The 27,914-nt window shown below is 38.8% G+C and overlaps 3 protein-coding genes across 3 annotated transcripts; all 3 read right to left on the bottom strand.

The window, feature by feature from the left end:
* Window positions 1-4,121: 4,121 nt before the first annotated feature.
* LOC104678852 (semenogelin 2) lies at window positions 4,122-7,481 on the bottom strand. The gene is made up of 3 exons (XM_030915048.1): window positions 7,406-7,481; window positions 5,087-7,163; window positions 4,122-4,222 (listed from the first exon to the last, which is right to left on the bottom strand). The coding sequence occupies exons 1-2, from the start codon at window positions 7,479-7,481 to the stop codon at window positions 5,131-5,133; spliced, it is 2,109 nt and encodes a 702-aa protein (XP_030770908.1). The 3' UTR covers window positions 4,122-4,222; window positions 5,087-5,130.
* A 15,495-nt stretch (window positions 7,482-22,976) lies between these two features.
* Window positions 22,977-24,518, bottom strand: LOC115892852 (semenogelin-2-like). The gene has a single exon (XM_030915351.1). It carries the CDS (start codon window positions 24,516-24,518, stop codon window positions 22,977-22,979), a length of 1,542 nt encoding a protein of 513 aa, XP_030771211.1.
* A 242-nt stretch (window positions 24,519-24,760) lies between these two features.
* On the bottom strand, window positions 24,761-26,756 carry LOC115892851 (semenogelin-2-like). The gene is given in 4 exon segments (XM_030915350.1): window positions 24,761-24,936; window positions 24,939-25,790; window positions 25,793-26,437; window positions 26,681-26,756. Coding segments are annotated over 4 exon segments (1,749 nt in total).
* Window positions 26,757-27,914: the final 1,158 nt, after the last annotated feature.

The following is a 27,914-nucleotide window of genomic DNA, read 5'->3' as shown; positions in this document are numbered from 1 at the left end:
ATTTGATTTTGCTTTAAAACACAAATCTCCATGTATAAAAATCTCAATGAACACTAAGAAAAACTCTTAGAGATCCACACCTAAACAATTTATAATGGAAATATCAATGACAAAGACAAAGATACATTCTTTTTTCTTTGAAACAGAGTCTTGTCCTGTCACTCAGGCTGGAGTGCAATGGCACAATCTCGGCTCACTGCAGCCTCCGCCTCCTGGGTTCAAGAGATTCTCCTGCTCCAGCTTCTCTAGTGGCTGGGATTACACGTGCGCACCACCATGCCCAGCTAATTTTTTGTATCTTTAGTTAGAAACCGGGTTTCACCATGTTGACCAGGCTGGTCTCGAACTCCTGACCTTGTGATCTGCCCACCTTGGCCTCCCAAAGTGCTGGGATTATAGGCATGAGCCACCGCGCTTGACTGAGAAATTCTTGAAAGCAGCAAGAGATAAGTAATTCAAAATGACTATTAAATAAGCTTTACAGCTGATTTATCATTAGAACCATGCAAGCCAGAAGATAGAGAACGTATTAAAAGTGGTGAAAGAAATATCAGTCTACCAAGAATTCTATATCTTGGCAAATCTATCCTTCACAAATTAGGGAAAAATTAAGATACTCCTAGGTATATGAATACTTCATATTTTTCACCATTAGATTTCCCATACATGAAACACTGACATGATGGCATATGTAGAAAACTTTTAAGAATCCACATAACCCCAAAATATTATTAGAGCTAATAAACAAACTCATCAAGGTGCAGGACAAAATATCAACCTATACCTCTCAATTGCATCATGAAAAAAATCCATTTACAGTAGCATCAAAAAGAATGAAACACATAGGAATTTATTTAAGAAAATAATGGCAAGACTTCTACACTGAAAACAACAAATCATGATCAAAGAAATTAAAGAAGACATAAAAATAGACAGCCATTCCATGTTTGTGGATTGAAGACTTAATATTGTTAGGCAGACAATTTTCCATATTTTTTCTGAAAACTAAATGGAATTCTTATAAAATTCCAGATGACTTTTTGTAGAAATTGACATGTTAATCCTAACGTTTATGTGTAAATGCAAGGATCCAGAATAGCTGCCACAATCTTGAAAAAGAGTGTAAATTTAGAAGACTCATACTTTCCTATTTCAACACTTACTACAAAGCTACAATGTCAAGACAGTGTGGTACTAGCATAAGCGTAGACACATATATCAAAGGAATAGAATTGAGAGTCCAAAAATCAACCGTTACGTTGTCAATTCACTTATCTCCAACAAGGGTAGAAAAACCATTCAGTAGAAAAAGTCGTCTTTTCAGCAAATCATACTGGGAAAACTGGATATCCACGTGCAAAAGAAAATAGTTAGAACCTTATAGCACACCAGATACAAAAATTCCACTTCCATAATTATACCCAAGAGAACTGAAAATGTATTCATGGAAATATTTGCACATGAGTGCCCATAGCAGCACTATTAATAATTAATAAAAACAAGAGCATCTGGGAAAAAGGAATCTGGAGCTGCACCTTGAGTGGAATGCAAATATTAATCAAGTTGGACCATAAACCTTAGTATAGATGCTAAACCTATGAAGCTTCTAGGGAAGGACATCACAGACAGAACATTTTTGCAGCCTTGGGGAAGGCAAAAGTTCTTAGATACCATAATATTATATTAAAAGGAAAGTGAATATGTTTAATTTCATCACATTTTAAAACTTTAGCTCTTCTGAATACATCATCATTAAGAAAAAAACAAAACAAAACAAAACAAGCCACACACTGGGAGAAAATTCTACTCCTAGTTATTTACCACAGATATTTAAAAATATATATTACTGTGCCTTGTACAAGAACTTATGTGATCTCCTAATTCACAATGACCCAAACTGGGAACACCAAATGTTTATCAGCAGATAAATAGGAAACAAATGTGGAGAGTCAAACAATGGAATGCTATTCAGCAATAAAATGAATGAACTGTGATACAACAAAACAGAATGAATCCCAACACTGAATAACAGTGATACACAAAAGGTAATGTTATTACATAATTTCATTATATAAGAATTAAAAACAGTGAGTTATGAGTTTCTAGAAGTCAGTATAATATTTGCCCCTGAAGAACTGGGACTGAATTTGAAAGGAGCATAAGGCAAGATGAATGTTCGATATGTTCATCTATGTGTTGTGCAATCACATGTATGTGTTTGTCAAATCTCATTCAAGCAAATACACAAGATCTGTGCTTTTCTTTATATATATTTTACCTCCCTTTCAAAGAAGGCATAATAAAAAATTATTTTATTATTATTACTTCCATATTTGTTGTCCTGGCACTTTTTTTTGAGCACTAGGGTTGAGATCATCTCACTCAATATCTCTAAGCACCTCTGTGAGATGGTTATTATTATCCCCACATTAAGATGAAGGAACTCTGCATCAGAGACCCCACTTTCCCAGACTATGCAAGCGGTGGGATCCACAGTTCAAGCTAATTGTAACACAGCACACAGCATTTATGACTCTGGTTGTCTTGGTTATTTGCATGCTAATTTAGGTTTCCCTCCTTGCACAATCAGCAACATGTCAGGGAAACTGTTGAATGTATGTCTCTCCACATATAGAGAAGAGAGTCTGTTCAGTAGACTGTAGCAGGTAATTGTAGCTTCCCTGATGCTAAGGTCCCTAAGCCCAACACAGCTTCTCTTCTTTAACTGGTGGGCTGGTAAAATAAGGCAGGTGGCTGAACACAGGGCCTTTGTGCTTTTGGGAAGGAGGCAGTGAAGAGAGACAGGATTCTCATAACACTATGACCAAGTCTCTTATCACACATCTACAAGCAATATGAGACCTCATAGAGAAGATTCTTTCTTTCTTTTTCCTTTCTTTCTTTCTTTCTTTCTTTCTTTCTTTCTTTCTTTCTTTCTTTCTTTCTTTCTTTCTTTCTTTCTTTCTTTCTTTCTCTTTCTTTCTTTCTTTTTCTTTCTTTCTCTTTCTTTCTTTCTTTTCTTACTTTCTTTTCTCTCTCTCTCTTCTTTATCTTCTCTTTTTTCTTCTTACTCCTTTTTCTTGTCTTTCTCTTTCTTTTTCTTTCCTTTCTTTCTTCTTCTTTTTTATTTCTTTCTTTCTTTTCTTTCTTTCTTTCTTGTTCTCTTTCTGCTTCTATTCTTTTTCTCCTCTTCTTTCCTTTCTTTCTCTCTCTTTGTCTTCTCTCTTTCTCTCTTCTCCTTCTCCCTCCATCTCTCTCTCTCTTTCTTTTTAAGGAAACTCTACAATATTTAGTCAGCATGCACTATGAAGTTAAGTGTGTCAAAGTTTTTCATGTGCAGATGTGGGACTTAAACTTGCAGGAAAGAAAAGATTTAATTAAAGATGTACTAGTTCTTAAAACAGAGCTAGAAAGGAATCCAGATCTCTTATTCCCAGGCTAGTGATTTTTCTTATTCCTCTATGCTGGCTTCTTCTCCTGGATGTTTGGCTTTCCCTGGAAGCATCTTTAGAATAGAGGGTGAAAGGGCATAAAAAGAGTAGACTTTATATTATTAACACACCAGCTGCCCCAAGACTCTGGCCTGGTCCTCTGGTCTTTCCATCCACAGATGACATTTTTAAATCCACTCACTCTTGCCGAAGTGGTGGAGACTTGACATACCACTCTTTGGTGTAATTGTATCTAAATGTATGCTGTAGGAGTAGGACAATTCTTAAGCTAAGTGAAGGGATGTGCTGCTGTGGACTTGGGGAATACTCATGGCACTAGTAGATCAGGGACTTTCCTAGGGCTTGTTGCAATACATTTTCTCTGTTCTTTCTGGGAGACTGTTAGATCCTGGGGTCCTATTAGTACAGAGGTCACGAGAGACTTTAGAGTTGGCATCAGGAGGTAAATGTGTGCCTGGCAGAGTAATAGCATCTTGTTTTTAGTGTTGGATTTCTATCAATACATCTAGAAATGTGGCTTTGATTACTATTTTCCCTAATACTTCAAAAATATCCCATTCTTTTCTTCCAAAACCATTTTTATCAGAAATGCCCTCAGCCCCTTGAACTACTAGGAATTCAGAGATCACTGGAGCCAAAAGCAGATAAAGCAGAAAATGATCCCTTTATTGGAAATTTGAAGGTGGTGTCATCCAAGGGCCAAGAATCTGAGACCACATGGGAGTCTGCATCTCAGAAACATCAAAGACTTCACTGAGGTCTGGTGACACCTAGAGAGAGAAAAGATAACCAGATATGTGAGGATAGTGGAGAGTGGGGGTGAGGATGGGAGAGCTGGGACCCCTGTCCCCTTTAGCACCAACTGCACCAACCCCCTGATCATTAGGACACCAGGTCACTAGTTATCAGCTGGGACCATTGCTTCTGCTGCTTACCCTCTCTTCAGGTAGTGTTACTTATTGCAAAGGGGCATGGAAGAACCATTTCCCCAATCCAGGTTAAAATTTTCCTCTCCTGACATTGCAAGTGTCCAATTAGCATCTGAGATCTCTCACCATCTCCTGCACCTCCCTTTCCACTTCCTTTTTCACAACCTGAACAGGAATCCTTCTTTCTACTCCTATCTTTCCTATATTTGGAGAGAGTGGACTGCTAGTCTTTGGGCTTGTGGTCTCTGAAGGAGCATAGATGAACTCTAACAGGGATGCAAGAACATTCATGTACATGCAGAAAGAAAATATTAACTGCTGTAATATTTCATACTATATGAGAAAGAATTTGAGGTTTACTAATCTAAAGTATAAGAATTGACAAGAGTATACCATAAACTCATAAATATGCATATATAGTCAGTGCATGTTCAAAAAAACTTTTAGCAGGTAGGCATGTATAAAAATATTATTGAAGAATATTCAATTAAGAATAGGAATTCTAGGACCCAGTGATAGCCCAAGCATCCTTCCCTGCCACTACCAGGTCCTCTACTCAACCAGGAAATGATGTTCATCTTCCCACCACTTGTAATACAGCACTTCTATTGATGTGAACAATGGTTATCAGTCCTACCATGTTCCTCAAGAGTCCCCAACTTTGGGACAGGCACCTCTCCTACTTGGTAAGAAAAGAAAACTTACCTTGCTATTGGTCCAGCTTTTCAAGTGGTTTCTAAGCAATAGGGCTATGTAGATATTGGATTTCTGTCTTCATTATACTGTTGTGTCAAAAGATCATCATAGGCAACTTCGTGCTCTATATTTACAGTATTATGTGCCCCACTGGATTCCTGTTGGTATCTGCCTTCTTGTTCATGACTGAGTAGGTCTTGTTCTCCATCTGCAGATTTACCAGAATTTCCTTTTGCATTTTGGCCAGACCACTGATCTTGATTAGGATTTGGTGTCTGGATTTGAGACTTGCCTTCTACTAGCTTTTCAGTTTGGAAAGAAAGACTGCTTTGTGATACATCTTTCTTAATGCTCTTTCCTCCATAGTTGAGTTGTCTTTCTTCTGTACTTGAAGATTGGTATGATATTTTATTTTTCTTATGGCCGTGCTCTTGATCTTGACTAGGAATTGTTACCTGGTTTTGAGACTTGCCATGTATTTTCTCTTCAGTTTGGATAGAAATACTGCCTTTGGATACAGTTTTCTGTATGTCCTTTTCTCCACCGTTGAGTCGTCTTTCTTCTGTACTTGAAGATTGGTATGATATTTTATTTTCCTTATGGCCATGCTCTTGATCTTGACTAGGAATTGTTACCTGGGTTTGAGACTTGCCATGCATTTTCTCTTCAGTTTGGATAGAAATACTGCCTTTGGATACACTTTTCTGTATGTCCTTTTCTCCACCGTTGAGTCGTCTTTCTTCTGTGCTTGAAGATTGGTATGATATTTTATTTTCCTTATGGCCATGCTCTTGATCTTGACTAGGAATTTTTACCTGGGTTTGAGACTTGCCATGTATTTTCTCTTCAGTTTGGATAGAAATACTGCCTTTGGATACACTTTTCTGTATGTCCTTTTCTCCACCGTTGAGTCGTCTTTCTTCTGTGCTTGAAGATTGGTATGATATTTTATTTTCCTTATGGCCATGCTCTTGATCTTGATTAGAATTTGTTACCTGGTTTTGAGACTCGCCATGTATTTGCTCTTCAGTTTGGATGGAAATACCGCCTTTGGATACACCTTTCTGTATGTCCTTTTCTCCACAGTTGAGACGTCTTTCTTCTGTGCTTGAAGATTGGTATGATATTTTATTTTCCTTATGGCCATGCTCTTGATCTTGACTAGGAATTTTTACCTGGTTTTGAGACTTGCCATATATTTTCTCTTCAGTTTGGATAGAAATGCTGCCTTTGGGTACATCTTTCTGTACACTCTTTTCTCCATGGTTAAATTGTCTTTCTTCTGTACTTGAAGATTGGTATGATACTTTATGTGCCTTCCGGCCATGCTCTTGATCTTGATTGAGATTTTTTGTCTGGTGTTGATTCTTGTTATATACTAGGAGCTCATCTTGGGTAGTAAAAATGTCTTTGGATCCATGTTGGAGTCTGTGTTGACGTGCAGGACGGAGTGAAGTTTGTAGTTTACTTGAATGTTCCTCTCTCACTTCAACCACATTTTGGTAATGCCCTTTATTTCGATGAGAATTTTGAGTCTCACGTTGTTGTTTGTTAGCTACTAGCTCTTCAGTTTGGAGAACATAACTGCTTTGGGATCCACCTTGTGTTCTACCTTTTTGTGCACCAGAGGCCGAAGCTTGTTCTTTACTTAGTCCACGAACCCATAGCCTTTCTTCTGTGTTTGAATATTGGCTGGATATTCCCTTTCCAGATGGGCTATTCCCGTGATCTTGGGAAGGATTTTGTGTCCCATGATGAACTTGGCCTCCTTTACGACGTATAACTATCAGACGAAAATGACGTTTTGGTTTAACATGGTCTCTGCCTTTTTGTTTATAATTGAGCAGTCTTTGACTTCTACCGAGATGCTGTTCTGATTTTGTTGTTTTATGTTGGGCATTCAAATCATACTGCTGACTTTTTCGGGTCCGGTCATGATCATTGGCGTCTACATGATATGTGTGTTGAATAGAAAAACTGCCTTTGGATTCAGTATGTTGTTTGTCTTTTTGTCCAGAATAGTGCTGGCTCCTTTGTCTATGCGGAAATCGGGAAGATCCACTTGGTAATTGGCCTTTTGATCCACCTGGTAATTAATAATAGAAATATATACATTCATTACCTCCAAAGCTCTCTTGCAACTCTTACCTCCCACCTTTTCCTAACAAATTACTGATATTTCCAAAAGCCTACAGCGTAGGGTGGAGAAAAATCAATTCTCATCAAGGAGAAGAATCTGTGCCTGAACAGGTTACTGTTTGCACCCTGAATACCCTTAGAGGCCATTCTTTCTGAGTAGCTTTCCCAAGGCTTACCCTCTCCACTCACCTTTTTGTCCCATCACAGCTGCTTGCTTCTCCAAGATAAGGAGGAGGGAAAGGACAAAGAGGATGATGGACTTCATCTTGCTTGAAAAATCTTGTCTGAGAACTGAGTGGATCTCTTCATTTATATGTTCCTTGAGTGGGTGTGCCATGGGTGGAGCTGAAATGTCAAAAGGCACTGCCCTTTCATAGCTTATTAGTAAATGCCAACTTCCTTGCCACTGCTCAGTGGGGGATAATGTCAAAGTCCCCAGGGACTTAGCATGGGGACATAATGTCAAAGGCAATTTTTTTTACTTCCAGAATCCCCAGCAAAATTTTATCGGTCCTTGTATATCATCAAGCCAGATCGCTTGCATTACACAGAAGACATTCAGTCCGGAGTAGGAAGGAGACTAGCTTCAGGTTACAAAAGTAACTGGTGGCTGACTATGCCTTCATATTCTAAATGGGTTTCCTTTCTGATGCCATCACTTAAATATTCAATTTTAGGTATAACTCTGCACTTCACCTTGTTTTAAAATAATCCTGAGATGCATTCTGTTTTACTTGAAAAGGAGCAGTCATAGAAGTAGAATGACACAGAAGAGAAAGAAACTTTATGGAAGGCAAAGAAAAAAAGTTTCAACAAATAAATGAGGCACACCGATGTCAAATGTATCTGTGAAGTTCATCACAATCAAGACTGACATGTGTCAAAAACTTTCTAATGTCACTCACTGCTAGTAATGTTAACGAGAGATGAATACACTTGTGTTAGGTTGTCAGTTGAAGGATGGAGTCCAGCTGAAACCATCTCAAGAAGTCTGATTTCATGGTGGAATGAGAGCTGAGGCTGGATCTGGAGGGTGAGGTAAGCTCCAGAGATTTTTTGAAAGGATAAGAAAAATTTAACATGTTTTTATGATGATAGGAACAACTGTTGGAAAAAGAAGTAAGAATGTTGGTTTCCAAATTGGATTATTTGATGATATCTACCTAAACGGCAAAATATATTTTTTAAATTAAAGCATTTCATACTTTTGTAATAAACTGCTGCACCCTCCAACAGGCTGTGAGAAATATTTGCCACCTTCAATGGATTAAATAATGTATTGAGAGTGGAGCTAAAGCTAAAATTTTTACCTTGGGTGGAAGCATAGGATTTTTTGCTTTTGTTTTGTTGTGGTGTGTTGTTTTGTTTTGTTTTTTGCAATTGTGAAAACTTCCTGAAAAATCCAAGGAAGGTTTTTTTTTACTTTGACTGAAAAAGTCCTTGTTATGAGCAGACCACAGGAGAAGCAGTAACATTTGAACAGTGACGCTGTATGCATTCAGAACACTGTGGAGGGTAGTTCTGGAGAAAGGATGGCTTGAAAACTTTTTTTCAATTATTCTCTCTTAAAATCCTAACCTTCCTGTAAGCAATGCTATATGGAAGGGGAGAAGGAAAGGGCCAACCACAGAGAAAAATGCTATGCCATCAAACATAAAGCATGTGAGCTACATGGTTTCTCTATGAGCCACTCTGAGATCTTACCAGTTTTATCTGTTTGCCCTAAGGACAGTAAGTATTTCCTTATGGCAGGGACCCCAAAAGAGAAGAGCAAAGTTTTCCTGGACACAAATTTATTGCTGTATCTGCTAATCACTATAATCTTCCTTACACTTCCCTTAAGGAAATACCAGGAACTGTTCTGTTGCAAGATTACCAGAACAAAATAGACTTTGAAATATTAATCTTACTTATAGATCAAAAACAAAACTTTCAACTAATCTAGTGTCCAAAAGATACAGATAAAACAAATGTGCACAAGATTTTCAAAAACAAAGCAGGAAAATGCAAACCGGGCATAACATGTGATTATGATACTCATATCATGATTGGGTTTAATGAAATTTGAAAAAAAAAAGCATTTCAAAATCAAAAATAAATCTATTGATAAAGATGAAAGCAGAAATCAGTAATTTGGAAAGCAGAAACATGGTATAGTGCTGCATACATCTTAGATGTGGTATCATGATTGGGAAAATATCAAATGATAAAAAAACAAGGAAAAAATAGTAGAATATTTTAAAGTTCACCAAGTAGGAGAGAGGCCACTGACCTTGACACAGCTTATATGCCCCTGCGGCAGCAGAGTAGCTATATGTCCACACTGAGTACCTGAGAAATAGCCCTGTAACACCCTCTCCCTCCACAGACACATCTGTGGCCTGCCCATTGGCCCTGTGCTCCCAATAAGGGCTTGAGAAACAGACTCACAAGCTCCCGTGCTGGATGTGACACCACGCTGGCCCAGCTGCCAAAAGCCCATTTCCCAAACCTGAGAAACAGCCCATGGGCCACCCCTAGTGGGCATACCCAAGCCAGCTGAGCAGCTAGGTGGTCATGTCCCAGGTCTGAGAAACAGTCTCACAGACTGCTCTGGTGGTCACACCTGAAGGACAACCAAGAAGCTCCGTGCCTGCACCCTAAGCCTACAAAACATCTTCTTGGGCCACCCCTTACAGAAATGCTCAAAGCCTAGCCACGCGGCCATTCAGCTGTGTCAAGTGCCTGAGAAATAGCCCTCTTTCCCCTCTTATCCCCTTCCTCTCATAGGCCATCCAATCAGCCTTACACCCACATCTTGGGCCTGAGAAAAAGCCCAGTAAACTGACCCTGGTAGACATGTCTTCAGACCAGTTGAGCTTCTGTACTTCCATGTCCTGAGACCAAGAAACAGCTTCACAGGCCACCCCTCGCCTGTAGTCACGCACACTGACTGAATAAACATGAGCCCATACTTCCAGCCAGGATAACAGCACTCTGGCCCCAATGCCGTTGAGTCATACCTTAGTTGAATCACCTACCACGTGGATGCACACACCCCTGACCTGAGAATTAGCACTGGAACCACAGCACTGGTAAAGCCATGCCACTGTAGCAGCACACTCTCTCAACTACAGCGCTGAAAAGCTCTCAATTGGCACAAGTGTGGATTATAGGTGAAGAAACTATGTGGAAATAATACTGCTACATACACCTACAACAAAACCCAACAAACCCAAATGAACTAATACCTAAAGACCCATTCATAAAAATAAGCTTTCACTTATGAAATCTACTCCATAAAATTGGAAGAGGCAACTTTTCCATCAGATGCATAAAATAATAGCAGAAAAGTTCTTGCATCTTGGGAGAGAGATAGAAATCCAGGTCCAGGAAGCTATAAGAACCCTAAATAATTCAACCTAAACAGGTTCTCTCCAAGGCACATTTTAATTGCATTGCTAAAAGTCAAAGACAAAGATTTTTAAAAGCAGCAAGATAAAAATGTCAAGTCACATATAAGGTAATTCCCATTTGACTAACAGAATTTCTCAGCAGAAACCTTACAGGCCGGGAAAGAATGGTATAATATACTCAAATTACCAAAAGAAAAAAATTGTCAGCCAGGAACATCACACTCAGCAAAGATATCCTTTAGAGATGAAGGAGAAATAAAATCTTTCGGAGAGAACAAAAATTAAGGGAGGAGGGTGGCAGAACAAGATGGTGGAATACAAGGCTCCAATGATCCCCTCCGCCCCCAACAAGGTCGCCAATTTAACAAGTATCTGCAGAGAAAGAGCACCTTTATAAGAACCAAAAAATCAGGTGAGCACTCACAGTGACTGATTTTAACTTTATGTCACTGAAAGAGGCACTGAAGGGGTAGGAAAAACACTTGTATCACGATGCCACCCCTCCTTCATCTCCCGGTTGCAGGTATAGGGCACAGAGCATTTCTGTGCACGGGGTGAGAGAAACCACAGCAATTATAAGTTAAAAAGTGGCAGGAATGAAGTTAAAGTAGAGAGTCTTTACTAGTTTTCTTTCTAGTTTGTTTGTTTATGGAAGCAGTGTTAAGTTGTTATCAGTTTAAATAATGGGTTATAAGATAGTATTTGTGAAGTGTGAGTCTTCCAACTGTGTTCTTCTTAGTCAAGATTGTATGGCTATTTGGGATCCCTTGAAATTCCAAATGAATGTTAGAACCCGCTTTTCCATTTCTACAAGAAAGCCATAAAATTTTTTTATGAGAATTGTATTGATTTGGGCCTGGCGCGGTGGCTGTAATCCTAGCACTTTGGGAGGCCGAGGCAGGTGGATTGCCTGAGCTCAGAAGTTCGAGACCAGCTTGGGCAACACGGTGAAACACCTTCTCTAGTAAAATACAAAAAATTAGCTGGACATGGCAGCGTGCGCCTGTAATCCCAGCTACTCGGGAGGCTGAGACAGGAGAATCGCTTGAACCTGGGAGGCGGAGGTTGCAGTGAGCTGAGATCGTGCCAATGCACTTCAGCCTGGGCGACAGAGCAAGACTGTCTCAAAAAAAAAAAAAAAAAAAAAAAAAGAGAATTGCAGTGATTTGATGATCACTTTGGGTAGCATGCCATCTTAACAATATTAAGGCCTCTATTTCACAAATACAGGATCTACATCCATTTATTTAGGTCTTTACTTTCTTGGGGAAATGTTTTGTAGCCTTTAGTGTATAAGACTTACATGTCATGGATAATTTATATTTCTAAGCATTTTGTTTTTTATGACATTCTAAATAGAATCGTTTACTGAATTTTAATTTTGAATTTTGCATTATCAATGTATAGAAATACAACCGATTGTTATCTTTTAATCATGGATTCAGCAACATTGGTGATTTCGTTTGTTAGGTCCCATGGTTTCTTAGTTGGTGCTTTGGAAATTTTTGCATATGTATTGTCTGCTAATGAAGGTAGTTTCCCTGTTCCTTTATTTTTTTAATTTTATTTTTCTATAAGTTGTTGGGGTACAGGTGTTATTTGGTTGTATGAGTTAAGTTCTTTAGTGGAGATTTGTGAGAACCTGGTGCACCCATCACTCGAGCAGTATACACTGCACCATATTTGTTGTCTTTTTTCCCTCACCCCCCTCCCACTCTTCCCCCCAAGTCCCCAAAATCCACTGTATCATTCTTATTCCTTTGTGTCCTCATAGGTTAGCTCCCACATATCAATGAGAACATACAATGTTTAATTTTCCATTCCTGAGTTACTTCACTTGGAATAATAATCTCTAATCTCACCCAGATCATTGAAAATGCTGTTAATTCATTCCTTTTTATGGCTGAGTAGTAGTCCATCATATATACATATATGGGCAACACGATGAGATATATATATATATTCTATGATATGTGCTGCCCATATTGGAATAATGAAACTGGACCCCATCTCTATCCATATACAAACATCAACTCAAGATGGATTACAGACTTAAATGTAAGACCCGAAACTATAAAAATCCTAGAAGAAAACTTAAGTAAAATCTCGGCATTGGTCTAGGCTAAGAGTTCATCCCTCATAAGCACAAGAAACAAGACCAAAAATAGACAAATGGGACTTAATTAAACTAAAAATCTTCTTTACAGCAAAAGAAACAATCAACAAGTAAACAGACAACCTGAAGGGCGGGAGAAAATATTTGCAAACTCTACCCCAACAGAGGACTGATATCAGAATTTATAGTGTATGCAAAAAACTCACCACCAACAAAAATCAAATATTTCCTTAAAAACTGGGCAAAGGACATGAATATACATTTTTCAAAAGAAGACATACAGATGGCCAACAAGCATCTGAAATAATGCTCAACATCACTAATCATCAGAAAAATGCAAATTAAAACCACAAGAAGATATCATCTAACACTAGTCAGAATGGCTATTATTGAAAAGTAACAAAATAACAAGATGTTGTGAGGATGCAGAGAAAAAAGAAGGCTTATACATTGTTGGAGGGAATGTACATTAGTATACGCTCAATGGAAAACAATTTGTTGATTTCTCGAAGAACTAAAAATAGCACTACCATTTGATTCAGCAGTCTCAATACTGGGTATTTACCCAAAGTGAAATAAATTATTATATCAAATAGATAACTGCACTTATGTGATTATTGCAGCACTGTTCACAATAGCAAAGAGATGTAATTAACCTAAGTGTCCATCAGCAGAGGACTGGATAATGAAAATGTTATATATATATATATATATATATATATATATATATATAGAATATATATATGGAATAGGTATATAGAATGTATATATGGAATATACATATTGAATATCTATATATGGAATATGTATATGGAATATGTATATGGAATATATATGGAGAATATATATGGAATATAGATATGGAATACAGATATGGAATATAGATATGGAATATATATGGAATATAGATATAGAATATAGATATATGGAATATGTATGGACTATATAGATATGGAATATGTAGATGGAATATATATATATAGAATATATATATGGAATACTATTAGCCCTAAGTAAGAATGAAGTCATGTCTTTTACAGCAACATGGATGGAACTGGAGGCCATTATCTTAAGTAAACCACGCAGAAACAGAAAGTCAAGTACCATATATTCTCACTTATAAGTGAGAGCTAAGTAATATGGACACAAAGTGTGAACTAATAGACACTGGAGACTCAGAATCATGGAAGGATGGGAGGAAGGAGAGGAATGAGAAATTACTTACTGAGTTCATTGTACATTATTTGGATGGTGGTTACACTAAAAGCCCATACTTCACCACTGTGCAATGTATCAGTGCCATAAAACTGCACTTGTACCCCTTAAATTTATACAAATTTAAAAGGAATTCAACCCAAGGCTTACAACAATTCAAGGAGTGTTTTATTAAGAATAACAAGTGAAGCTCAGCAAAAAGAGACAGTTTTGTGACTGTGTAACTTGTTCTTTTCCTATATTTTTGCCCAGCTGTGTGGTATCCTGGAAAGTCAGTAGTCTTGCACTGCAATAGTTGTGAAAACCAACAGCTTAGCATTCACTGAAGGAGAGAAGGATTTCCTCTTTCTGCCTTCAAAATCTTCATCCCTAGGAAATTATCACAAATTTACCCATGTGCCAACTCTTTTAAAAAGCTTTTTTTCTTAAAACATACATTTATCTCATCTAACTCAGAGTGTGGTCTGTGTGGCCAATGCTGTCCCAGAGGCAATTATTTTATGTGTATAAATGTAATTGGTACAAGTGCAGTTTTGTTAATGGATATATTATATAGTGGTGAAGTCTGGTGTTTTAGTGAAACCATCACTTGAATAATATACATTGTATTTATTAAGTAATTCTTCATCCGTCTGTCATCCACCCTCTCACCCTTCGAAGTCATCAGTATCTATTATAGCACACTCTATGTCCATGTGTAGACATTATTTAGTTACCACTTATATAAGTGAGAACATGCAGTTTTTGACTTTCTGTTTCTGAGTTCTTTCACTGAAAATAATGACCTCCAGTTCTATCCGTGTTGCTGTAAAGAACATGATTTCATTCTGGGGAAGTTTTTTGACCTCATAGCTACTTCAGACGCAAGACTAACTAGAGCTAAAAAGAGCATGACCAAAAAACAAAAAATGAAAACGTAGGAAATGAGGTGTCCAGTGTGTCTTGAAACTCTTTGTGTTACTTTTGGGAATTTAAAAGGCTATATCCATGTGTAGCATTGTATGTTTTCCCCAGTGCTGTGAACATGCTCAGGAAAGGCCTAAGAATGCCCTAATAGTTACCTCTGGCTGAATTCCGTGCTCTGTGTGAGTAGGAAGTGAAGTCCAAAGTAGAGTTGTAAACTACTTGCTGCAACAATGAATATATGCCTCATCATATACACACACAACCCCTTGGAAAAGTCCAGGTGAATTACATAATTTAAGATCATTGCTGTCCACTCATTACCCGACTAGTAAGCTAACAAAACAAAGACTTTAGTGGCTGCACATGACATGTAACGTAAACTTCACAAAATTAGTCCAAGAAGGTTACCAAGTGAGTAATCAGCAATGAAAACCTCACAAACAAATGGTGAAGAGATAATCTGTTTCCAAAGCTGCAAATTATATTAGGTAAAAAGTCCAGTTTTATTCAAAAAATTATGAGACATGCAAAGAAACAGGAAATATTGCCCATACACAGAAAAGAGGGGAAACAATAAATAGAAATATTCCTTTAAGGCTGGGCACAGTGGCTCACGCCTGTAATCCCAGCACTTTGGGAGGCCAAGGCAGGCGGATCACAAGGTCAGGAGATCGAGACCATCCTGGCTAACATGGTGAATCCTGTCTCTACTAAAAACACAAACAAGTATCCGGGCGTGGTGACAGGTGCCTGTAGTCCCAGCTAGTCGGGAGGCTGAGGCAAGAGAATGGCTTGAACCCGGGAGGCAGAGCTTGCAGTGAGCCAAGATCGTGCCACTGCACTCCAGCCTGGGCGACAATGCAAGATTCTGTGTAAAAAAAAAAAAAAAAAAATGTTCCTCTAGGAGCCCCAGACAATGGCCTAGTGGACAAAGACATCAGCTAGTATACTCAACGAACTAAAGGAAATCATGGACACAAAGACTAAAGAAAAGTATGAAAATCATATCTCACAATATTGAAATAATTCAAGATAAGTGATGAAGTTGTAAAGTACAATCGCTAAAATAGAAATTCACCAGAGGGGCTCACCAGCAGGTAGGAATGGACAGAAGAAAAACCCGACATAAGTATAGATCAGTCGAGATTATACACTCTGAGGAACAGTAAAAAAAAAAAAGAAAGAAAAAAGAAAAAAAATGAACAGAGTTTCAAAGACTTATGGCGCATAATCTAGTGTAAAAACGTATGCATAATGGGGATTTCAGAAGAAAGAGAGAATGGCACAGGACATTTGACGATGTAATGGCTAAAAACATTTTGATTTTGCTTAACACTATTAATCTCCACATCTAAGAAGCTCAGTGAATGCCAAGTAAGAAAAAATCTAAGAGATCCACACCTAGACAATTTATAATCAAAATATCAATGACAAAGATGACTAATCAATAAGCTTAGCAGATTATTTCTCATGAAAACCATTCAAGCCAGAAGATAGTGAGAGAACATGCCAAAAGTGGTGAAAGAAATATTTGTCCAGCAAGAATTCTATATCGTGGCAAATCTATCTTTAAAGTCAGGGAAAAATTAAGATACTCCCAGATATATAAATACTTCAAGTTCATCACCATTAGACTTGCCATACATAAAATACTCATTGACCTGATGGTATATAAAGAAAAGCCTTAAGAATACATACTACCCCAAAATATTATTAGAGTTAATAAATGAATTCAGGAAGGTGGAAGACATAATGTCAATGTATTACACATATGAAATTGCGTGTGCATTATGAAAAAACCCATTTACAATAGCCTCAGAAGAATGAAATACATAGTAGTTGACTTAAGCAAAAAAATGGCAACACCTGTACACTGAAAAACAACAAATCATTGTTCAGAAACATTTAAAAAAAAAGACAGAGAGAGCCATTCCATGTTTGTGAATCGAAGACTTGATATTACTAGGCTGGCTATTTCCATATTTGATCTATAAATTGAATAGAATTCTTATAAAATTCCAGATGACTTTTTGCAGAAATTGACATGTTAATCCTAAAATTCATGTGTAAATACAAGACACCCAGAATAGCCATCACAATCTTGGAAAAGGCTGAAAATTTGGAGGACTCACACCTCCCTATTTCAACACCTACTACAAAGCTACAGTATCAGGGCAGTGTGGTAGTAGCATAAGGATAGACACATACATCTAAGGAATAGATAATAAACCATTACATTGTAAGCTCACTTATCTTCACCAAGGGTAGTAAAACCATTCAGTGGGGAAAGTCTCACCTTATCAGCAACACATCCTAGGAAAACTGGATATCCACATGCTAAAGAATACAGTTGGAACCTTACATAACACCACATACAAAAAATGGACTCAAAATTTAAGAAAACCTAAATATATCAGCTAAAATTATAAAACACTTTGAAGCAAAACATAGGCATATATCTTTGTGATCTGGTAATCAACAAGTTTCTTAGACACGCCACTAAACACACAAGTAAGAAAAAAAGTAGATACAATGACAGATGAAAGTTAAAAACTTGTGAGTCAGAAGACACTAACACGAAAATGAAAGGACAGCCCACAGAATGGGAGAACACATTTGCAAATTCTATATCTGATAAGGGCCTAGCATTCAAAATATAAAAAGAATTCCTGATGCCAACAATAAAAAGATAAAATTTATGAATAAAAATCAAGCGTGGATATTAAGAGACATTTTTCCAAAAGAAAACAAATGGCCAATAAGAAATGAAATGATGGCTGGGTGCAGCGACTCACGCCTGTAATCACCTAAGTGTAAGCACTTTGGGAGGCCAAGGCAGGTGGATCACCTGAGGTCAGGCGTTCAAGACCACCCTGGCCAACATAGTGAAACCCTGTCTCCACAAAAATACAAAAGAATTAGCTGGGCATGATGGCAGGTGCCAGTAATCTCAGCTACTCTGGAGGCTGAAGCAGGAGAATCGCTTGAACCCAGGAGGCGGAGGTTGCAGTGAGCCGAGATCGTGCCATTGCACTCCAGCCGGAATGACAGAGCAAGATTCTGTCTCAAAAAAAAAAAAAAGAAAGAAAAAAGAAATGATGTGCGATTTCATTAGTCCTCAGGAAAAATACAAATCAAAACCACAACATGATACCACTTCACATCTTTTGCAATAACTATAATCTTAAAAAACACACAATAGCAAGTGTTGACGAGGATGTGGAGAAACAGCAACATTCAGACATTGCTGGTGGGACTATAAAATGGTAGAGTCATTGTAGAAAACAGTGTGTCAGTTTCTTCAACAGTGTTGCCATGTGACCCCAAAATTCCGCTTCCATGATAATACCAAAGAGAACTGAAAATGTATTCACACAAAAATTTGCACATGAATGTTCATAGCAGCATTATCAATAATTAGTAAAAACAAGATCATCTTGGAAGAAAGGAACCTTGATCTGTACCTTGCATGGAATGCAAATATTAATCAATTGGAACCATAAACCTTAACATAGATGCTAAACCTATGCAGCTTCTAGGGAAAGATATCACAAACAGAACATTTTTGCAGGCTTGGAAAGGGCAAAAGTTCTTAGACACAGTAGTATCCAATTTAAAAGGGAAAATAGATATATTTGATTCTGTCACACTTTAAAACTTCTACTCTTCTGAATACACCATCATTAAGAAAAAGAAAAAGAAAAAAAAAAAAAACCCAAACCACACACTGGGAGAAAATTTCACTCCTAGGTATTTACCACAGATAATTAAAAATACACGTTATTGTGTCTTGTACAGGGATTTATGTGATATCTTAATTCACTATCGCTCAATTGGGAACACCAAATGTTCACCTATCAGCAGATAAATGGAAGAACAAATATGGAGACTCAAACAATGTAATATTATTCAACAATAAAAAGAATGAACTGCTGATACATACAAAAACAGTGAATCTCAAACATTGAATAACAGTCAGACACAAAAGGTAATGTTATCATATGATTTCATTATGTAAGGATTAAAAACAAGCAAGTTATTAGTTTCTATGTCAGTATAAGATTTGCCCCTGAAGGGCTTCCAGTGAATTTGAAAGGGGCATAAGGCAAGATGAATGTTCTATATGGTCATCTAGGTGTTGGGCAACAACATGTATGTGTTTGTCAATCTCATTCAAACAGATATATAAGATCTGTGCATTTCTTTATATGAATTTTACCTCTATTTCAAAGAACATATAAGAAAAGATTGTTTTGTTATTATTATTTCCAAATTTGTTGTCATTCTGGCACTTTTCCCTGAGCACTTTGGCTGTGATCATCTCACTGCACACATCTAAGCATCTTTATGAGATGGTTATTATATCCCCTCATTAAGAGGCAGGAGGTCAGTATCAGATATCCTGTGGCCCAAGACTATGCAAGTAGTGGGAACCAAAGTTCATGCTAATCGTACCATAGCACACAGCATTTATGACTCTGGCTCTTTTGCTTGTTTACATGTCAGTTTATGTTTCCCTCCCCCATGCAATAAGCAACATGTCAGGGAAACTGTTTAATGTATTTCTGTCCATACATAGAGGAGAGAATCTGTTCAGCAGACTGTAGCAGGTAATTCTAGCTTCCCTGATGCTAAGGCCCCTAAGCCCATCATAACCTCTCCTTTCTAACTGCTGGACTGGGAAAATAAAGCAGGTGACTGAGCACAAGGTCTCTATTCTCTTGGAAAGGTAGCAGTGAAGAGAGACAGAGTTCTCACGCCACTATGACAAAGTCTCTAATCCCACACCTACAGGTGACATGAAGACATTAAGACCTGATGGAGACTCTTTCTTTCTCTTTCTTTCTCTCTGTCTTTCTCTCTCTTCTTTCGTTCTTTATTCTTTGGGAGGGAGGGCGGAGGGAGGCGGGAGGGGAGGGGGGAGGGAGGGAGTGGAGGGGGAGGGAGAGAGGGAGGGGGGAGGGGGAGGGAAGGGGAGGGAGCGGGAGAGGGAGGGAGCCATGGGCAGGGAGCTTGCGAGGTGCAGAGGGGGGGAGGAGTAAGAGCCGAGAGGAGGACTGGTCAGAGCGGAAGGTACACCTCAAAAAAAGTGGAGAGAGAGCAGAAAAGGAGAGAGGTCCTGAAACCAGTAGAGTAGAGAAACAGATAGGAAGTTAAAAGTATTAGAATTACTAATAAAAAAACAAAAACAAACTAGCAGCCAAGTATCCATGAAGTCAAACGAGTAGAAAAGAGTAGGAATAAGAAGAGATGGGAAGCAACTAGCACCACCCTTTTCTACTCACCAGAAGAGGGCGGGGGCGGATGAAGGTGTGAGTGTGGGGTGTGAGAAGTGGAGAGGGGAGCTGGGGCGGGCCAACAGACACACAATAAGATATACATATTTCTTGAGACTTGATCTATACTAATCTTTAACAATGACATACTTGGTAGATTTTATGACTTAATACACACATAACTGGATGCCTGGCTGTGGTGATGGACAAAAGGACCAGGACACTAATGGGGTTGTGATGAATTGGTGAAGTTGACACATCTGACTTTCAAACTGTTGGCTAGCTTAGGGAATGATTCACTTCTCCTGGAAGATGTCGTGGCTCTTAATAAACTTATGGCTCCTTGGTTGTTGGTATGTGGGGAGGCCCGGTCAACCACAATCTGGGCCAATATAGAATCCATGATTTTGAGGGGTGGGCAAAACAGTTGCCAGTATCTGCTCCAAGTAGGCCTGTGTCGTTCTGAAGCATTCATGTCCATCTGACCTATTCTAGCCCTACCAAATTTACTGTAGCAATGGGCCGAATTCGATTTATTCCGAGCATTCGCGATGACGACATCACTTGGGAGAGAGGAAAAAGAGGGAGGGGGGGAGGCGGGGAGGGAGGAAGGAAGAAGAAGGAAGGGGAGGAAGGGGAAGGAAGGAAGAGGGAAGAGGGAGGAGGGTAGGGAAGGAGGAGGGAGGGAGGGAGAAGAGAGAGGGAGGGAGGGGAGGAAGGAAGGAGAAGTAAGTAAAGAAAAAGGGGGAAGGGGAGGAGGGAAGGGGGAGGTTGAGGGGAGGAGGTGGAAGTACACTTCTTAGGCCTTCCTTCCGTCCTGCATGCCTTAAGTCCCGTCATTCTGTCCGTCCTGTCCTTCAGTAATTCAATCCTTTCCTTCTTTCTTTCTTGTCTTTCTTTCTTTCTTTCTTTCTTTCTTTCTTTCTTTCTTTCTTTTGTCTACAATATTGAGTCACTAAGTACTATGAAGATTGCTGTGTCAAACTTTTCCATGTTGCAGATGTGGGACTTAAGCTTGCAGGAAAGAACAGATTTAGGTAAAGATATACAGCTTGTTGTGGCAGACTTGGAACTAGAATCCAAATCTCTTATTCTTAGTCTTGTGATTTTCTCACTCCCCTATGTTGGCCTCTTCTCCTGGAGGTTTAGCTTTCTCTGGAAACTTTTTTAAAATAGAGGGGGAAAAGACAGTAGAGGCAGCAGAATTTCCATTATGAAGACACCATCTGCCTCAATATTTCTTTGACTGGTGCTCTGGTCTTTCCATCCACAGGTGACATTTTAACCCACTTGCTGTTACTGAAGTTGTGCAGATTTAACATATCACCTTTGGTGTAATTGCATCTCAATAGATGCTGTAGGGGTAAGACATTCTTAAGCTAAGTGAAGGGATGTGCTACTGTGGAATTGATCACCAGCAGATCAGGGATTTCCCAGGGCCTGTTGCAATACATTTCCTCTTGTCTTTCTTGGATATTTTTAGTTCCTGGGGTCTGATTAGTACCAGGGTCATGACAGCCTTTAGTGTTGGCCTCAGGTGGTAGACATGTGACTGGCAGACTAACAGCACCCTATTTTTAGTGTTGGTTTCTATCAATACATCTAGAAATGTGGCTTTGATTACTATTCTCCCTAGTGCTTCAAAAATATCCCTTTATTTTATTTCAAAACCATTTATATTAGAAATGCCCTCAACCCCTTGAGTGACTAGGAATCCGGAGAAAACAGGAGTCAAAAGCAGATGAAGCAGAAAATGATCTCTTTATTGGAAGTTTGAAGGGGCTTCAGGTTGAGAAAGCCTAATTCAAGGAAGCATGGGCAGGTGGTGTCATCCATGGACCAAGAATCTGAAACTACATGGGAGTGTGCATCTCAGAAACATCACAGAATTCACTGAGGTCAAGTGATACCTAGAGAGAAAGAAGAGAATCAATGATGTGAGTATAGTAAAAAGTGAAGGGTGGGGATGGTAGCTGGGCCCCCTGTCCCCTTCACCTCCAATTGTACCAGCCCTCTATTACTAGGATACCAGGTCACTAGTTGCCAGCCGAGGCCACTATTTCCGCTGCTTGCCCTCTCTTCAAGTGCAGTGTTACTTATTGCAAAGAGGCAGGGAAGCACTATTACCCCTCTCAGGGCTTCAATTTTCTTCTCCTGATGTTGCAAACATCCAATTGGCCCATGAGATCCCTCACCATCTCTTGTGTCTCCCTTTCCATCTCCTCTTTGACAACATGAACAGGGATCTTTCTACTTATCTCTTTCCTGCATTCTGAGAGGGAGGACTGCTAGTCTTTGGGCTTGTGGTCTCTGAAGGAGCATAGATGAACCCTAACAGGGATGCAAGAACATCCATTGGTGGGCAGAAAGAAAATATTAACTGCTGTAATCCTTTACACTATATAGGAAATAAATTGAGGTTTACTAACCTAAAGTATAAGAACTGACAAGAGTATACCATAAACTTATAAATACGCATATGTAGTCAGTACAGGTTCAAAAAAACTTTTAGCAGGTAGGCATATACAAAAAAAAAATTATTGAAAAATATTCAATTAAGGATAGGAATTCTAGGACCTCATGATAGGCCAAACATCCTTCTGTGCCACTACCAGACCCTTTCCTCACCAGGGAATTGTGAGGCTCATCTTCCTACCACTTGTTATACAGCACTTCTATTGGTGTGAACAAGGGTTATCAATCCTACAAAAGTCCTGCAGAGTCCCCAACAATTCTAAACATTGGGAGAGGTATCTCCCCTATTTGCTAAAAAAAAAAAAAAAAAAAAAAAAAAAAAAAAAAAATTACCTTAATATTGATCCATCCTTTCACATGGTTACTGAATGGTAGGTTTATGTAGATAATGGGCTTCTGTCATAGTTATGACGTTGTACTGAATGACGATCACTGTCATCTTCATGCTCTATAATTACAACATTCAGTACCCCATGAGATCCATGTTGGTGCCTGACTTTTTGTTCATGACTGAGTAGGTCTTGTTCTCTATTTGTAGATTGCCCAGACTCTCCTTTTGCATTTTCACCACGCCATGACTGTTGCTTAGGATTTGGTGCCTGGATTTGAGATTTGCCTGCTACTAGGTTTTCAGTTTGGCTATAAATACTGCTTTGGGATACACCTTTCTGAACATCATTTTCTCCATAGTGGAGTCGTCTCTCTTCTGTACTTGAAGATTGGTATGATATTTTATTTGCCTTTTGGCTATGCTCTTGCTCTTGACTGGGAATTGTTATCTGTTTTTGAGACTTGCCACGTGCTTTCTCTTCGGTTTGGCTGTAAATACGGCTTTGGGATACATCTTTCTGAACACTATTTTTTCCATAGTGGAGTTGTCTCTCTTCTGTACTTGAAGATTGGTATGATATTTTATTTGCCTTTTGGCTATGCTCTTTCTCTTGACTGGAAACTGTTATCTGTTTTTGAGACTTGCCATGTGCTTTCTCTTCAGTTTGCCTATAAATATGGCTTTGGGATACATCTTTCTGAACACCATTTTTTCCATAGTGGAGTTGTCTCTCTTCTGTACTTGAAGATTGGTATGATATTTTATTTGCCTTTCGGCTATGCTCTTGCTCTTGACTGGGAACTGTTATCTGTTTTTGAGACTTGCCATGTGCTTTCTCTTCAGTTTGACTACAAATACTGCTTTGGGATACATCTTTCTGAACACCATTTTCTCCATAATGGAGTCGTCTTTCTTCTGTACTTGAAGATTGGTATGATATTTTATTTGCCTTTTGGCTATGCTCTTGCTCTTGACTGGGAACTGTTATCTGTTTTTGAGACTTGCCATGTGCTTTCTCTTCAGTTTGCCTATAAATATGGCTTTGGGATACATCTTTCTGAACACCATTTTCTCCATAGTGGAGTCGTCTCTCTTCTGTACTTGAAGATTGGTATGATATTTTATTTGCCTTTTGGCTATGCTCTTGCTCTTGACTGGGAATTGTTACCTGTTTTTGAGACTTGCCACGTGCTTTCTCTTCAGTTTGGCTGTAAATACGGCTTTGGGATACATCTTTCTGAACACCATTTTCTCCATAGTGGAGTCGTCTCTCTTCTGTACTTGAAGATTGGTATGATATTTTATTTGCCTTTTGGCTATGCTCTTGCTCTTGACTGGGAATTGTTACCTGTTTTTGAGACTTGCCACGTGCTTTCTCTTCAGTTTGCCTATAGATACTGCTTTGGGATACATCTTTCTGAACACCATTTTCTCCATAGTGGAGTCGTCTCTCTTCTGTACTTGAAGATTGGTATGATATTTTATTTGCCTTTTGGCTATGCTCTTGCTCTTGACTGGGAATTGTTATCTGTTTGAGTTGCACGTGCTTTCTCTTCGGTTTGGCTGTAAATACGGCTTTGGGATACATCTTTTGAACACCATTTCTCCATAGTGGAGTCGTCTCTCTTCTGTACTTGAAGATTGGTATGATATTTATTTGCCTTTGGCTTGCTCTTCCTCTGACTGGGAATTGTTACCTGTTTTGAGACTTGCCACGTGCTTTCTCTTCAGTTTGCCATAGATATCTGCTTTGGGATACATCTTCTGAACACCCTTTTCTCCATAGTGGAGTGTCTCTTTCTGTACTTGAAGATTGGTATGATATTTTATTTACCTTTTGGCTATGCTCTTGCTCTTGACTGGGAATTTGATCTGTTTGTGAGACTTGCCACGTGCTTTCTCTTCGGTTTGGCTGTAAATACGGCTTTGGGATACATCTTTCTGAACACCATTTTCTCCATAGTGGAGTCGTCTCTCTTCTGTACTTGAAGATGGTATGTATGATATTTTTTTGCCTTTTGGCTATGCTCTTCCTCTTGACTGGGAATTGTTACCTGTTTTTGAGACTTGCCACGTGCTTTCTCTTCAGTTTGCCTATAGATACTGCTTTGGGATACATCTTTCTGAACACCATTTTCTCCATAGTGGAGTCGTCTCTCTTCTGTACTTGAAGATTGGTATGATATTTTATTTGCCTTTTGGCTATGCTCTTGCTCTTGACTGGGAATTGTTATCTGTTTGTGAGACTTGCCACGTGCTTTCTCTTCGGTTTGGCTGTAAATACGGCTTTGGGATACATCTTTCTGAACACCATTTTCTCCATAGTGGAGTCGTCTCTCTTCTGTACTTGAAGATTGGTATGATATTTTATTTGCCTTTTGGCTATGCTCTTCCTCTTGACTGGGAATTGTTACCTGTTTTTGAGACTTGCCACGTGCTTTCTCTTCAGTTTGCCTATAGATACTGCTTTGGGATACATCTTTCTGAACACCATTTTCTCCATAGTGGAGTCGTCTCTCTTCTGTACTTGAAGATTGGTATGATATTTTATTTGCCTTTTGGCTATGCTCTTGCTCTTGACTGGGAATTGTTATCTGTTTGTGAGACTTGCCACGTGCTTTCTCTTCGGTTTGGCTGTAAATACTGCTTTGGGATACATCTTTCTGAACACCATTTTCTCCATAGTGGAGTCGTCTTTCTTCTGTACTTGAAGGTTGGTATGATATTTTATGTGCCTTCCGGCCATGCTCTTGATCTTGATTGAGATTTTTTGTCTGGTGTTGATTCTTGTTATACACCAGGAGCTCACCTTGGGTAGTAAAAATGTCTTTGGATCCATGTTGGAGTCTGTGTGATTGTGAGGACAGGAGGGTGAAGTTTGTAGTTTACTTGAATGTTCCTCTCTCACTTCAACCACATTTTGGTAATGCCCTTTATTTCGAAGAGAATTTTGAGTCTCATGTTGTTGTTTGTTAGTTACTAGCTCTTCAGTTTGGAGAACATAACTGCTTTGGGATCCACCTTGTGTTCTACCTTTTTGTGCACCAGAGGCCGAAGCTTGTTCTTTACTTAGTCCATGAACCCATAGCCTTTCCTCTGTGTTTGAATATTGACTAGATAGTCCCTTTCCAGATGGGCTATTCCCTTGATCTTGAGAAGGATTTTGTGTCCCATGATGAACTTGGCCTCCTTTATGATGTATAACTATCAGATGAAAATGACCTTTTGGTTTAGCACGGTCTCTGCCTTCTTGTTTGTAATTGAGCAGTTCTTGACTTCCACGTAGATGTTGTTCTGATTTTGTCGTTTTATGTTGGGCATTCAAATCATATTGCTGACTTTTTTGGGTCCGGTCATGATCATTGGCGTCTACATGATATGTGTGTTGAATAGAAAAACTGCCTTTAGATTCAGTATGTTGTTTGTCTTTTTGTCCAGAATAGTACTGGCCCTTTGTGTTTGTATGTGAAATTGGGAGAGATCCTCGGCAACGGCCTTTTGATCCACCTGGTAATTGATAATAGAAGTGTATGCTTTCAATATCTCCAAAGCTCCCTTGCAACTCTTACCTCCCACCTTTTCCCAACAAATTATTGATGTTTCTAGAAAAGCTGAAGCTTTGGGTGGAGAAAATCAATTATCTTCAACAAGAAGAATCTGTGCCTAAACAGGTTACTGTTTGCACCCCAAATAATCTTAGAGGCCATTCTTTCTGAGCAGCTTTCCCCAAGGCTTACCCTCTCCACTCACCTTTTTGTCCCATCACAGCTGCTTGCTTCTCCAAGATGAGGAGCAGGGAAAGTATGAAGATGATGTTGGGCTTCATCTTGCTTGGAAAGCCTTGTCTGAGAGCTGAGTGGACCTTGTCATTTATATCTTCCTTGAGTGAATGTGCCATGGGTGGAGCTTAAATTACAAAAGGCACCGCCTTTTCTTAGCTTATCAGTAAATGCCAACTTCCTCACCCCTGCTGAGTGTGGGACAAAGTCAATTGTCCCCAGCAAGGTAATGTCAAAGGCATTTTCCTTCTTCTGGAAGCCTCAGCAAATTTTTATCAGTCCTTGTAGATCATCATGCCAGATCATTTGCATTTTACGGAATTTTAGACGAAAGTAGGAAAGAGATTAGCTTCAGGCTACAAAAGTAATTAGTTTCTGAGAATGCCTTTATATTCTAAATGTGAGTTTGCCTTCATGATGTAATAAATTAAATATTCTATTTTAGATAGAACTCCATACTTCCTTTTGTTTTAAAAAGGATCTTGGGACACGTTCTATTTTACCTAAGAGTGAGCAATCATAGAAGACCAATGACATAGAAGATAATGAAACATTATGGAATCCAAAGAAAGAAATTTTAAACAAGTAAATGGGGGCACACCAATGTCAAATATGTCTGTCAAGTTCAACACAGTAAAGACTGACATGTATCCAAAGTTTTTCCTAGTTGTTGCTAGTAACCTTAATGAGAGATGAATACAATTATGTTGGGTTCAGTTGGATGGAGACCAGCTACAACCTTCTCAGGAAGTCTGAATTCATGGTGGAATGAGAGCTGAGGCTCTATCTGGATGGGGAGGTAAGCTCCTGATATGTTTTCAAAGGATGAGAGAATTTTAACATGTTTTCGTGGTGATAGGAACAACTGTTGGAAAAAAAGTAAAAATGCTGGTTTCTAAATTGGGTTCTTTTCATGAAATCTACCTAAATAGCAGAATTTTTTTTTGATTAAAAGAAGTTTCTACTTCAGTAATAAACAGCTAAATCCCCACACAGGCTGTGAGAAATATTTGCCACCATCAATGAATTGAATAATGTATTGTGAGTGGACATGAAGCTAAAATTCCCACCTTTGGTAGAAGCATAGATTTTTCCAATTGTGATGACATCCTGAAAAGTTTAAAGAAACTTTCTTTACTTTGAGTCATAAAGATTTTGTTATAAGCAGATCACAGGGGAAGAAAGAAGAAAGCATCCCAACAGTG

The sequence above is a fragment of the Rhinopithecus roxellana genome, chromosome 13, assembly GCF_007565055.1.
Source record: "Rhinopithecus roxellana isolate Shanxi Qingling chromosome 13, ASM756505v1, whole genome shotgun sequence".
NCBI classification, from domain to species: Eukaryota; Metazoa; Chordata; class Mammalia; order Primates; family Cercopithecidae; genus Rhinopithecus; species Rhinopithecus roxellana.
This window is presented reverse-complemented; position numbering and strand designations above follow the sequence as displayed.

Coding starts and splice junctions, on each gene's coding strand:
- LOC104678852 (XM_030915048.1), bottom strand. CDS start 7,481: ATGAAGTCCATCATCCTCTTTGTCCTTTCCCTCCTCCTTATCTTGGAG. Junction 7,164..7,405: donor AGCTGTGATGGGACAAAAAG/GTGAGTGGAGAG, acceptor ATTAATTACCAG/GTGGATCAAAAGGCCAATTA.
- LOC115892852 (XM_030915351.1), bottom strand. CDS start 24,518: ATGTATCCCAAAGCCGTATTTACAGCCAAACCGAAGAGAAAGCACGTG.